Source organism: Vidua chalybeata, chromosome 5, assembly GCF_026979565.1.
Source record: "Vidua chalybeata isolate OUT-0048 chromosome 5, bVidCha1 merged haplotype, whole genome shotgun sequence".
Lineage (NCBI taxonomy): Eukaryota > Metazoa > Chordata > Aves > Passeriformes > Viduidae > Vidua > Vidua chalybeata.
This window is the reverse complement of record NC_071534.1, coordinates 12,268,917-12,283,059: the sequence shown is the minus strand read 5'-3', so window position 1 is coordinate 12,283,059 and position 14,143 is coordinate 12,268,917. Positions and strand designations below refer to the sequence as shown.

Genomic DNA, 14,143 nt, shown 5'->3' with positions numbered 1-14,143 from the left:
ATTCAGGACCATGTAATGAGAATTTTTGGGCCAGAATAAAGAGCTTTATAGCTGTTCCTGCCAATCTTCTCCCCTGAACTGCATACAGAAATACCTAACCACCTTCCTCAGGAGGCTGCAGCATCCATCAAGGATATATGACTTAATTTCTAAAACAGAACCCCCCTACAGGTACTACTTGTCCTTTGTGCTCAAAGATGAGGGTTTGCTAAGAAAATGATGGGATGGGCTTAGATATCTGAAAAAAGACAACATGTAAAAGGTAGCACACTGGATAGTGACCCTTTACTACTGTTAAGTACACCTGACTTAGAGTTTTCTACAAAATCCATACAATTATCTGTTTGAAAAGGGTTCCTTGACTTGCCCCAAATAGAAGATGGTGGGAATTTAAATTTGGAAAAATAACTAACAGGAGTATTTCTGGGAATTAACAGCTTTTGGTGGAAGTGTACATTCTGGAATACTGGAACATTATCTCACATTCTGGTGTACTGACAAGCGTCAATCCAAACCTGAAACAGCAGTTGCTCACTAAAATGGAAGTATGCATTCTGGATCCCTTTGAGCCCTTGCAAATGTAGCAGTATCTAACTATTCTGAACATCTTCATTGGCTTTCCTAGGCTGCCTCTCTTGCAGGGCATGAAGCTGAATAATGCTGAAAGACTAAGTATGATCATAAAGAAAACTTTTCTATGTCTTCCTCCTTGGCAAAGGCACACTCTTGGATTCACTCTATGGCAACTTCTCAGGCACAGAATGAATACTGGCTTTTCCTGTTTTAAAGCTCTCAGTCTCTTGTAGAGAATTAGGGTGTATGGTTCAACTGCTCTGTGTGAAAAGCCTCCCAAAGCTTTTCATTTAAGATACAATAAAAACCACAAAGCCACTCTACAAATAAACCCTAGAAGATGTGTTTGTTATCTTTGACCATTTCAGTATTACAAATACAGGATTTAACTTGACTTTCTCAGTTTTCCACAAGTTAGTTGCTCTGATGGCTGCTGGGTACAAAGCCTCTTCACTTATGACTTAAGGTTGTTGCAAGATCTGAAGGTAAGCCTGCATTTGGCAGATGTTTGTGTGGAAATACATAGCTTATTTTGAATACTGTGCTGGCAGCTACTGCATAGTGTTTTGTGTTATGTATTTTAGGAGAGAATCTACAAAATGAACAATTTACAAAATTCAGATCCATGCAATAGGACTTGTAAAAGTATACATGAGTCTGGCACAGAATGCTTGAAATAGGAAATTATTCAAACCGATACTTTGGTAGAAACCAGGATTTTGTTTTGGACAACACTTCTTTAGAGATGGGAAGATTTCTCTTTAATCACTTGCCATGTATTGGCTGTTAATGTTCTGATCAGTGCAACAGTTTAATTTATTGAGGACCATCATTGAAAAAGCATTAAAAACAAGTGTTTTTAAATAAAAAGAAAACTCTGGAGAAGGTACTTTTTGTCATATTTTAATTTCCCCAAAAGATGAGTCATTCTTAGCTTCTTTCCTTTTGCCAAATCAACTAGGCTCTGTTCTAATAAAACTAGCAGTATATAGACATGAATTACAACTTGGTAACTCTTTCCTGTCTTCCCCCTTCCAGTCTGCCAAGGATGATTATAGGGAATCAGTGAAGGACAGATGGGGTAAGATGTGCAGTTGTGGATTTGTCTCTTTTATCATATTTCTATCTTGCCTTTTGATCTTCTTTACTGCTTTCGTCTTCAAGATCTCACCCACTCTCAGTAAACTTTGGGAGTACTTTTTATATGATAGCATCTTTCGGTGCTGTAGCCCAGAGCAACTCATAGGAGAGCTCTTTCAACAAGATCTATGGAAAGAACTGGCTTTGGAAAAAGAAAGAATGAAAGAGAGACAGACAGCTTTTTTCTCCAATTAGAAAAACAATAGTATGAGTTTCATGATGAAGTTTTTAAACCCAAAAGAATTTGCAGGCCAAATATCACCAGAATGGCTTGGCTTGTTACTTAGCCCATAAAGATTCAGAACATAGCTAAATTGATGCCATTATAAGAAATTAGTTTCTGATTTTCCCAGCCAATCAAAAGTGACAGCACATGAAACTGCCTGAACACAAGAAAACACACAGAGAGGTTAGGGAGTCTTCATCCTTGGAGACACTCAGAACTCAGCTAGACACAGCCCTGAGCAACCCGCTGTAGCTGATGCTGCTTTTAGCAGGGGTTTGGAGTAGATAACCTGCAGAGGCCCTTGCCAACCTCAGTATTTCTGATCCTGAAATTCTTGAGCTGGAGGTGTAATTCTATTGCTTTTCTTCATTATCCTCATGGATATTATTTCTATACATAGATGGAATTCAACAAAGACATCAGTCACTGGAACGGTCAAACCTAAAGCAAAGCAAGGAAGCAACTGACTGTTTTCTTTCTCTTGCCTTAAACTGACCTGACCAAAAGGCTTGCTAATATTTTCCTCCTGTAATCCTTGCTGTGATAGCAGAGCTTGGATCACTTCTGCTCTAGTAAACCATTTTGAATGATGACTGGCTGTCTGTAGTTCATAGGAAAGCCCACAGATTTTAACATGACCTCTAGAAAGCTGCAGACCTGTGGAAATCAGCTTCTCTTCAAGGAGGGGATTTCTCAATTTGTTATTTGCCTCTTTCAGGTGTAGAAAGAAAAAAATTGCAGCTATTTCTAAGGGAAATTAAATTCCAGCTTATTTGAAGATTTGTGTGGTTTCATTGCCCTGCTCTCTACTTAGGACTCTCTTGAAAGAACCTGGTCCTTTTTCTCAAAGCTACTATTTTTTTTTTTCTGGTTTCAAGTGTTTAAGATCAGCTTTTTAAAAAAGAAGGTTCTCTTGCAGGCAAGTTAATGAAATTTATATTATTCTAATGGATCAAGACAAAGAGCACTGAAAAGTATGTCCATAATTTACACGGAATTGATAAGCTAACTTTTCTCCTTACCTTAGTTCATGGAGTGGTGGTGTTACAGGCTTTTATCTAACTGAGCAAAGTATAGGTGAAATTAAATGAAATGCCACATTAGTTCTGTTCTTGCATACAAATGCTCCCTTCTTCTGCCTGGAGTTGCAGAAATATTTTGCTACATTTAAAGAACTTAGTGATATGTCAGAGTTGGATTCTCTATCTATTTGTTGTCATATAATTGTCTATAAAACTTTAATGCTAATGTAGGAAGACATTATGAAACTGCCATTCTGATCTTAAAAATGTTGCAATACAAAAAAGTTTCAAAGAGCCTATGCATAACCTGCATAGTAAAACTAGCTGCCTGGCTGATCAAGTGTTATAGTAATGAGATTATTCAACCCAAAAATTGACATTCTAACTATTGAAAAAATAGCTGAGTTTCTGCAAAACAGAAACATGGTCTTTTTTTTTTTTTTTTTTTTTTTTTTTTTGTTAGAAATAACACATTCATGTTGAAACTAAAATACATTTAAAACAAGTATGTTTAGAGGGGGAGTGCCTACAACACTAACTTCCAATGTGCTGTATTATGGCTCTATACCTTAAAGGTGCAGGAATCTTTAGAGTTTTCATCTGTGGAGTCAATATATTGAAGCATGTTCCATTTCAAAAGTTAATGATTCAATAAAAGATAACTGTACAGCAGGAGGTTAAAAGTATTCTGAACTGCCAATTTTAAAGAGCTTGGGATGCCCAGCCAATTCTATAGGCATGTCAGTACTTGATTACAGTTATTATAGCTTTAAATCTCACTGACTTGAGTCTTTTTCAAAAGGGCCATAAACAGTCCAAGTTTGAATATCAACTAAATGATCAATTGTCATTTTCATACCAATTAACAAAATCAGCATTTTACATATTTGAATGAAGAAGTGCTACAGGCTTTTTGATCACTGGATGAGGAGTGTGAGCTGATAAAATACTGCTTGAGAAAATGATTTTCCATTGGTTTTCTTCATTACTCTTCCCAAAGGCAATCAGCACAGCCAATAGAGCCCCCTCAGTGTTTGTTTTCCAAGGTCATGCTTCATCTCTGGCAATCATTGTCAAAAAGACTGAAATACTGGGACACACTCATGCATGTTATCATATACCAAATTTGGAACATCGCTCTTGGAATCAATCCAAGTCCAACAGTTAAGCCATAGATTGCTATTTCCAAACTGACTACATCTGAGATATTGCCAAAAAACCCAGAAGTGCTCCCGTGGCTTTCTTGCCTTGCTTTACTCTTGCAAGTCTTGATGATTTTGTTGTAACTCAGAAATCAAGCCTTAGTGGAAACTTAATGGAAAAAATTATTTATGTACTAAGCACCCTAATCAAATTATACTACTCAAGTGGTTTACTTTTGTGTTATGAAATGAAAGGGCTTAGCCATTTCTAAGAAGGAAATTTGTTATTTTTCTGTTCATGCCTGTTGGTCTACAATCTCCAAGCTTTTGAACAAGCTTTGCCACCTGTCAAGGAGGATCTGGTGCTGGGGATCCCTTTTGCTATCTCAGCAGCTCAAAGCCTTGTTGGCTTTCCAGCAAAACTGTAGCTTTCATAAGCAAACTGCTCCGCTTCATTGCAGGGATGTGACTGGGTTGAAACTGAGTCTTTCACAGAGTGGGGATGTAGCACGTGATGCTAGCCCAGGTTACCACTCCTCTCTTCCTGCACTGTTCCCTCTGTTGTGCATTTCAACAGCTTCTGTGACAGTGTGGTCAACCACACCAGAACCATTTCTGGGTAAACTGCTGCTGCAGGCTGGTGGTGTGGGGTGGGTTTCTCTGCACAGTAAAAACCAGCACAGACCTGCTTCTCCTGTAACTCCTGCTGCCCAGTCTAGAGCTTGGGGAACTAACAACCAAGGCACTGTAGATGAAGGAAGTCAGAATTGAAAGGGGAGAGTGGAAGGAAACATATGAGCAACGAGAAGGTTTTTGAAAACTTTTGGGGAAGAAAAGCAGGGTAACAGGATAGGAGTAAGAAGAGCAAAAACCACAAATACACAAGTTGAAAAGCTTGTGTTTTAAAGCAGATTTATGCAGCTTGAGGCACTAATGTCAGAAGCACTACAATCTATGCCCTCTACTTACATTAGAGTATTTCAGTCACCTTTACTTCTTGTTTTGGTTGGGAGAAGAACCAATGATGATCTGTGATGTGAATCTGAATACCAAAATTTGAAAGCCACTATGAATCACTGTAGGATTTCACATAAGTGATGACAGGTTTGAGGAAGTGTAACAAAACTAGAACACCAACTGTTCTTGGTAAACTGATGCAAGAAATTTAATCCAGTGGTTTTTATTTAAAATACCAAAATTAAACATGGATAATATCATTAAATGGTGTGTCACAGTAAAATGTGCTTATCTGCAAGTGTTCATATATATTTGGTGAAGACAAAGTTTCACAATCATATTGAGTATTAACGCAGGAAAACTTCCTTGCAGCAGGAATGATCTTGAAGGTGGCTTTTGTAGCAATCATGTAAGACCCTTTTCTGGCAACAGCTGGAGAATTCAAAAAACAGTGTCTGTTTTATGGATGCAAGAATAAGCTGCTTATACAAATGACAGGCTATGTTCTTCAAAATATAAACCTAGTTAAAGATGAACTCCCTTAAACTAGAGTGAAAGTAGCCAGAAAACAATTTCTAAGTAAGATTTAGGGAAAAAAAGAGTAAAGAACACAGAGTAAGTTAGAGCTCTCATCTCCAACAGGCTTGCTTCTGATAATTTTAGCCTGAATTTAGTATTTTGTCTCCATCAGAAAGATTGTGTGGCATGAAAACACTTGTTAGGATGCAGCCTTACAGCATATTGATGGAAAACTGTCTGCCTTTGCTCTGAATGGGCAGAAGCCACCAGACCATGCTCCTTTGGCAATTTCTGCTACTGCACCTGCAAAAGTTGTGGCACCCAGGTATTCCTTGTAACTTTGGAAGGGAAATACAGCAATTTGCTGCATATCTTGTTTGCTGTGTGGCCCTGTTAGCTCTTCCTGCAGCTAGGACCAGTCTCCATAGTACCTGTACTGTTAATTGCAACTAGATTGTGATGGAAATTCTACATATAGTGTGTCCATATGCTGCAGGCTTGCAATTAGTAATAAGCAAGATGATAAAAACAGTTAATGTTCTGTGATACAACAGAATGCTACAGGAAGCCTGAGGGGTTTTTCTGAAAACTTGTTCTAGTGAGAAAACTGGGGGCATTCTTCCTGCCTTCATTTCGTGATACTAAGCAGATGCCTCCTGCTCCACTCCACTCCATAGTACATGGCTTGCTCAGCCACTCAGGAATTGTCCTTCTCTGAAACAGAACCTGTCATTATGCTCAGAGCAGCATAAAATTTCATAATATTAGAGCCACTACAAGAAGGGGTTGACACAAGCTGACACACATACAGCTATGTATGAATACAGCCCTCCTGCAAGAGAGGAAATGGAGTTTTAAAAAAGAATGCATGGAATGGGTAAGGCATTTGCAGTTTGGACCTTCTACCTCCCAAATGACCCACTATATGTGCATGCCTCACCAGTGGAATAGGACCTATTGATTAGATTTTATAAGCATGATTTGATAAGATGTAACAACACTACTCATTTTGGAATTAGACAAGTGTCTAGCTATCTCATCTACAGTGGCAGCTTTTGTACTTGATACAGGCACACCAACAGAAAAATGCATTTAATAGTGAAACAAGAGAGTCTGAAACTACTACCACTCCCTTCATTTTTCTCTCTGCATCAGCCACACAAGTAATAGTCAAGAGAAATCTATATGGTAGCAGCAGGAAGCATCTGTGGCAGTCCATCATGTTGTGGGTTGCCAACTGTCATGCTGGAAAGTTCTTCCTGCCCAAGTAGCCAGTGCTGCAAGAAAAAAAAAAAAAAAAAAAAAAAAGAAGCAAAAAAAAAAAAAAAAAAAAAAAAAAAAAAAAAAAAGAAAAGAAAAAAAGAAAGAGTACAGATGCAGGCTTTCCTTGTCCAGACACAAGTCCCCACCCCAGTCTGGTAAAGTAGTGAAATGAAGCAGCTGCCACTGCTGCCTGACTCCTGTCCCACTGGACAGGTAGGTAACCTAAGTGAACCAAAGTCTTCCAGTTCTTTTAAACATACTAACAGAAGTCTGGTTCAGCCCTGGTACAATAAACTGGTGACTCAATCCTTAGATAGATGCCACAAAGTGGCAGCAGAGGAGAGAGCATTTAGACACTTTTAAATCAGTGCTCAAGTAATTTCTGGACCACTCATGAGATACAGAGTCAAGGATCCTTTTAGAGGATGCTTGGGTGGTGTGGAGCTGGGAGACTGGCATTATGACATTGCCAAACAAATGCATAGAGCACAGCCCTGTGCTAAGCACCTGGAGTCTCTGGTGGGTCAGACCTCATCCTTCAGAAAGCAATTAGCAGAAGAAATTAACATCATGGATGTTGTAGCTACAGTTGTTCAAGAGCCATTAGGTTCCTTATTTTTCAATAATTGTGGCATATTGTTTTTCCTCACTTGTTTTTGCAATTACAATTGTTATCATTTGTCTTACTTTGTACCTGGCATTTGCAGACATTGGTTTCAAGCACTTATTTTAGCTTTACTGCTATTGGAAGACTGCTGTTGAAAACATGCACTCTAAAGAAACTAATTTTATGGAGGATTATAGAAAAATCAGAAACAGGACAAATGTCTAGCTCACAATTCTTATTTCAGTACTCCAAGAAATTACTAGTGTGTTTCCAGGGAATACTTACTCCTGAAAATTATGTATAAATAAAATTCAGAGTTATAAGAGTTGTTTTTTTTTTTTTTTTTTTAAAGGCCACTTGCTAAAATTACCCGTAAATGTGCATAATATAGTTCCACTTGGGCAATTACATTTTTTTCCTGAAAATTTAGGCAAGCTCTGATATCAAGAGCTCATTTTTCTAGTTAGAGTTCTCATTCTAGATTCTTTGTTCATATTTATTCTATTCCCTAGATCATTCTCCTTTGGGTGAAATGTCACCTTCTAGTACATACCTAAAGAGATACTTTACCAAACTAGGCATCTCCATACAATTCACCAGTTTTCATTGTTCACCTTTGAAGCTAACATCCACGTTACAGCAGATGAATGATCCTGTTATAAGATGCACTGTTATAAGATGTACTAAGTGAAGATGCCCTAAATCATTCTATATAGCATCTTCTGAAGCATGAATAAATTTGTACTAACCTTTGCTATGCTGTACTAAATTCTTCCAAAATTGATCTAGCTCTCACAAACTCAGTAAGACACAGGAATAGTTTTTGATTTTTAAGTGAACATTGCCAAACAATTTGCTGAAGTAACTTGATTCCAATACATTGAATTTCACAACACAACAGAATTTCAGGTATTGTATGGCAAAGAGACAGCATTCTACATATCTATTTAGAAAAAGACTGCTTTACTTATTTTTAGAAAAGCTGGATGAAAGTGCATTGAAATAAGAATATATTTACCGACATATCCATGTTACTGGCAACACAGGAAACCTTACTGGTATTGATCATCCATTAAAACATTTGGGGAAAAAAAAGGAAGATGTTCTTTAAAGTTGGAATTGCATATGGGTATCCATCCACATAGCAATGCTACTGATATAAAACACCATAATAGGATTATCCCAGAAAATTTCATAGTAAAACCTGTTCAATTATCCAAAACCAATTAGTGACTGCAAGCTTTCTGAGATTCAAATAATGCACACACATTATAGAGAGCAAGAGTTATAGTCTGGCATTTAAGGTAACACTAAGAGACTTAAATGCAGCTTAACCCATGCTGCATATTACCCTGTCAGTGTTTTTATTGTGCTGTTTGGGTACTAAGGGAGGAACATTAAGGGATTTAACCCCATAGTCATAATCAAGATATGTATCTTTTACACAAAAGCATCTAATTAAAAGGAAAAAAAACAAGAAAGGACCTTTGGATAACACACCCACTTTTATACAAATTCTAATGACTTTAGGTTCTTTGGCAGAGTAATTGTCACTCTCAACTTCTAATCCAGATGGTTATTTGTTTTAAAGTGCTGGTCTTGAATTATGCAGTTTTCTTTCACACGTGTTTCCCTTCAGGCATCAGTACTAAGAGATAAATTCTCTTATCTATCCTTCTGTACAAATGCAATCCCTACACTGAAAAAAGAAAAATCTCAAACATCTATCTACGTCAATAGACTCCTCATTGTGTGGCCCTCCTCTGGACCTGCTCCAACACGTCCATGTCCTCCTTATCTTGGGGTGTCCTAGAGTTGGACACAGAACTCCAGGAGGGATCTCATGAGAGCAGAGCAGAGGGGGAGATTCACCCCACTCAGTCCAGTAGTGATGTTACCTTTGATGCAGCCCAGGATACATTTGGCTTTCTGGGCTGGAAGTACACATTGCTGGTATTCATCCATTGGTATTCCCAGTACCTCCTCCACTGCTTTCAATCCATTCATCCCTCAGTGTACATTGATACTGGGCATTGCCTCAAGCCAGGTGCAGAACAATTTTAAACTTCATGATGTTTGTACATGCCACTTCCTCATGCCTGTTAAGGTCCTCTGGACAGCATCCCTTCCCCTGATTCAATTGAACCACTCAGCTTGGTGTCACCCATGAACTTCCTGAAGGTGCACTCAATCCCACTATCCATGTCATTAATATATTAAATACTATAGGCCCCAAAACAGACCCCTGGGAGGACGCCACTCAGCCCTCTGCTTGCAGTCATACAATTCCTTGCCATTTAATAGTCCATCCACCAAATCCACACCAATTTTGAGGCAAAAGCATTGGAAGGGACAGTATTAAAGGCTTTACAGAAGTGACATCACTTACCTTTCCTTTGTCCCCTGATGCAGTCACTCCATCATAGGCAGCCACTAGGTTAGTTGGGCATGATTTGCTCTTGGCAAAGCCATGTCAGCTGTCTCTAACCACCTTCATACAATCATCCCTCATATGCTTTGACATAACTTCCAGCAGGACCCACTCCATTACCTTGTTGGGCACAAAGGTAAGGCTGAGTGGTCAGCAGTTCCCAGGGTCTGGGTGTGATAATCCTTTCCCTCTTGAGTGCCTGAGATAGTTACAGGTAGTCAGTGTCACTCTAGTCACTGAATGATAGTCACAGTCCAGTTATCAAGCCTTTTCAAGTATCATGGAGACATGGCTCTGCTGTTACAACTGCCAATTCCCTCAGAACCCCACGATGTTTCTTAGCCTAAAAATAACATCATATGTATTCCAAATCATCCTTGTATTTCAAATTGTTATGTACCTACTTGATATTATTTTATTTTCCATTCTCTTACTGCTGCTGGCAAACAGACTTTAATGGGATTTTGATAAGAAAATTTCAACAGAGGCAAAAAACCAACACAACTCCACAAGTTATTTCATAGATTTAAGATTTATTTTATTTTCACAACCATTTTGATGGAGGAGAAAAAAATGTAGGATCAGAGGTTGGAAAGACCATAAGGTATAATAGTTCTACAACAGCAAGACATCCTGCAATTAAATCTTTGTGCCCTTGGACTACATTCCCTTCCTGCATGTAGGTGGATGAATACCCGCGTGGTGGAATAACACCACGCTGGCAAAGCAGATCTCACACTCCCCTCTAGTGACAGAGTACGACCTCCTGAGGGCTCTCGGCAGCCTGGACTGCTCTGCTGCTAACACAGCTGCTTCCAATAGGATCCCACATAATGACAGCTGGGGTTCTTACTTTTATTTTAAAGTAAGATTAACACCAAGTTAAAATACCTCATTTTAGACATGAAAGAATTTTTGGTGGGCTACTATATTGCTAGTATATTTCCCCCTTATGCTCATGTATTGTTTTACATCAATTATTATTATGAAACCATATGTGATTAGTGTAATTAATGTGTGCATCGCAGCATTCATGCACTGAGGTTATCATGTCTGTCCATGTGTCCTTGAATTCTACACATCTTTTTACTAATTCTTTTCCTGCAGTGACCATGCAGTCAGCACAAGCCTGGAATTACCATCTTAAAATGTTCTTCTCTAGATACAATTTTTGTTTGTACATGTACTACCTTAAAACAGTGCCTGAGAAAAAACCAACTCCATAGCTGCTGAAACAGCAGCCTGCTGACACATGATGCTTGGAACATATTTTCTGAGGCACCATTTATCATTGTCATCACAGTGCACAACAACTTATTACAGTAAATTGCTCTTGCATATCACAACCTTAAAAAGACAATGCCAACTCATAATTGTGTTATTAAGAGATTACAATAATCTTAAAATAATTTTAAAAGTAAAATCTATACATACTAATGAGGGAACATAATTATCATAAAAACTATTACCTGCCAGCTTTGTAACTACAGTCACTATAGCTAATTACATGTCTGCAGTAAAGGAATACTTTGCTTCCTACGAGCATTTGGGAGTCCTCAAAGCACTCTCAGGTGAGGAGAAACAGCAAGAAACAGATTAACTTTGTAAGCCCTACAATTTGAGAAAGACTCATCTATCAATTTGAGAAAGACTCATCTATCAATTTGTAGAAAGAGGGATGCAACCCTCCTTCTCTCCGAAATCACAGCCCTTCCTTTGCTTTATGCCCATCACCTGGCAATTTATAGTCCAGGAATTCTGTGGGCAGGTAGAGATTCCAGTTTATTGCTAGCATAACAAAATTAGTAAAATATACTGACCTGCTCTAAAGAAGGCAAAGGGTAAAGGATTCAGTAGGACTAGGAATTGTCATTCAGCTCAGTTTCTAAAAAAAGGAACATGTTTCTGACCACTGGGTTTTAAGCAGCTCCCAGAACAGATCCAAACCCGAAAACACAAGGCATACCAAAACCAAGAAATATCAAAAACAAGAAATACCAAAACCACGCAGCACAGTTAAAGCAGCAACTTCTTCCATTCAGGAGATGACAAGATGCAGAATAAATGAATATCACACAAAGTTTGGTAGTAGTCCAGAGGGATAGAATCTAAATGTAGTCTCCCTGATGAGACACAGTGGAAAAAACCTGGCAGAAAGAAGATAGTTGGGAAAAAAGGTGAGAAAGGCTGGAAGACTTTAATAATGGTGAAGAGGTCAATTTAAGTTTAACTAGTTAACTTACTGTTCCTGCAGTGGGGTAGAGTGCAGAACATTTAAGTCTTATCATTACCAACTTTTTTTTAATGCTACATTTTACTTTGTGATCTAAATCACAGGGACTAAAAGAAAAGGATGGGAGGATGAGCTATGTAGAAGAAAAAAAAAAACCAAACAAACAAAACACTAAAGCAAAACTCCTCCAATAAGCCAAACCGAAACCAAATGATGCAAAAAAGCTGTAGCTTTCGCTAGGTCCACGTTAAAGTCAATGTGTCTTGTCCCACCACTTATATTTTTGAAAAGGGTTCATATTGTGAAGTCAAAATGGGAAATTATCAGCCTACATAATCTCAGTGTAAGGACTGCTAGTAGATTTTCATCAAACTGCCTTATATACTAGGCAGTATATAAGTATACTATACTTTTCATCAAACTGCCTATATACTTATATACTATAAAAGTAGGATGTGATAATCCTACTTTTTTCATCACTTCCAGAGTTACTATTTTAACTGTGCATTTCATGGTTAAACATGAATTTATTTGGAACTGTCCTATAAGTGACAATTCTTATATGTTGGCCTAATTACTGACCTGATTCTGTAGATGTAAAAATTTAATGTCAGAACAACCAGTAAAAGGCAGACTGGATTTAAAAAAGAAAGGAAGGGTAATTGCGGTATGAATTACTTCTTCAGGAACACTCATGTATCGAATGACAGCTTTGACATCACAGCCATTCTTGTTGCTAATTGCTGTCAACCCTGTTTTTACTGGCAAAGCTAGGGGAGTGGTACTTTTCCGGCCAGGTTGGTCCCCTCATCTAGCTTTCCATGAAGCTGCATAAACATTCACAGCACTACTAACACCAACGTTGCAGCAATAGGTTTTCTTAATTTTTGTTTAAGGTAGGTGCAGTTTGTTAGATCATTAAAGGTCTGTTAAAAGAGCACTCTGTATGATATAGATGGGAGTGTCAATTTAGAAATCTAGAAAGTCCGACCAAAATAAGAAACAACTGAAGAAGACAAGAGGCCAAACTACCTAAGGCAGCTTAATACAAAATCAGTCTGAGGTTTTAATCACGGCTGCCCTGCATTAATTTGTAAGTCATAAAATCAAAGTAACATGGGCCAGACCTTCCACTAGCCGAGCATTCTACCTATGGCTGCGGCTCCGCCAAACCGTGCCCCACACTGAGAGGTCAGCCCCCCGCAACCCCTGAGCCGCCGTGTCCCGACCACCAGGCAGACTCGGAGGACTTGACTTTCCCGTCCCGACTGCAGAAGCCGCCCCGCTCCAGCCCCACCGAGCCGGGGCAGGCGGGGGCGCTGCGGCTTTCTGAGCGATCCGCGCACCGGGCCCGCGGTGCGGCCCCGCCCCGCGCAGCGCGGCCGCGCATGGGCGGATGGGGATCCGCGCTCTTGGCGCGGCGGATGAATCCGGGGCTCGGCGGGCCGAGCCCGGAGCGCGGGGCTCTCACGGGCCGCTCCCCCCCGCTCCGCCCATGGCCTCCCCGCTGGTAAGGGCTCGGCCCCGGCGACGGCCGCGGCAGCCAGGACGGCGGGCAGGCGAGCCGCGGCCGGCGGGCATCTCCCGGCGCCGAGGGCTGCCCGGCCGCGGCCGCCGCCCCCGCTGGTGGAAACGCTCCGGACGCCGGGAGTGGCGGCTGCCGCCGCGCGCGGGGCGTTAGCGGCCCCTAAGGGGCGGGGGAGGGCGAGCGCGGCCGCCCCCGCCCGCAGCCTGACGGTGCGCACCCTCTCCCCAGGAGGACCCCGTCCTGATCCGGCCTTTCCGCGGCCACACGGCGGCGGTGACGGGCGTCGCCTTCGACGCGAACTCGGCGGGGATGGGTGAGTGCGGGGCCGGGCGCCGTTTGCTTTCCGGGCGGGGCGGCCCGCTCTCTCCTCCCTCTTTCCCTCCCCGGAGCCGCCGGGCGGTTCCGGGCGCAGGTCCGGGCGCGGAGGCGGGGCAGGCTCCCGCGCCTTCGGGCGGGCTAAGGAGTCTCTTCCCCTTCCTTAAGCGACAACTTTTTGAGCAAA

General features: G+C 40.6%; 1 protein-coding gene across 2 annotated transcripts in view; it reads left to right on the top strand.

The window, feature by feature from the left end:
* Positions 1-13,500: 13,500 nt before the first annotated feature.
* Positions 13,501-14,143, top strand: part of POC1B (POC1 centriolar protein B) — a 44,963-nt gene continuing 44,320 nt past the window's right edge. For both annotated transcript variants that reach the window (XM_053942826.1, XM_053942825.1), the window contains exons 1-2: positions 13,501-13,623; positions 13,870-13,954. In XM_053942826.1, coding sequence (XP_053798801.1) covers positions 13,510-13,623; positions 13,870-13,954 — 199 coding nt within the window. In that variant the 5' untranslated portion in view covers positions 13,501-13,509. The remainder of the gene's footprint in view (positions 13,624-13,869; positions 13,955-14,143) is intronic.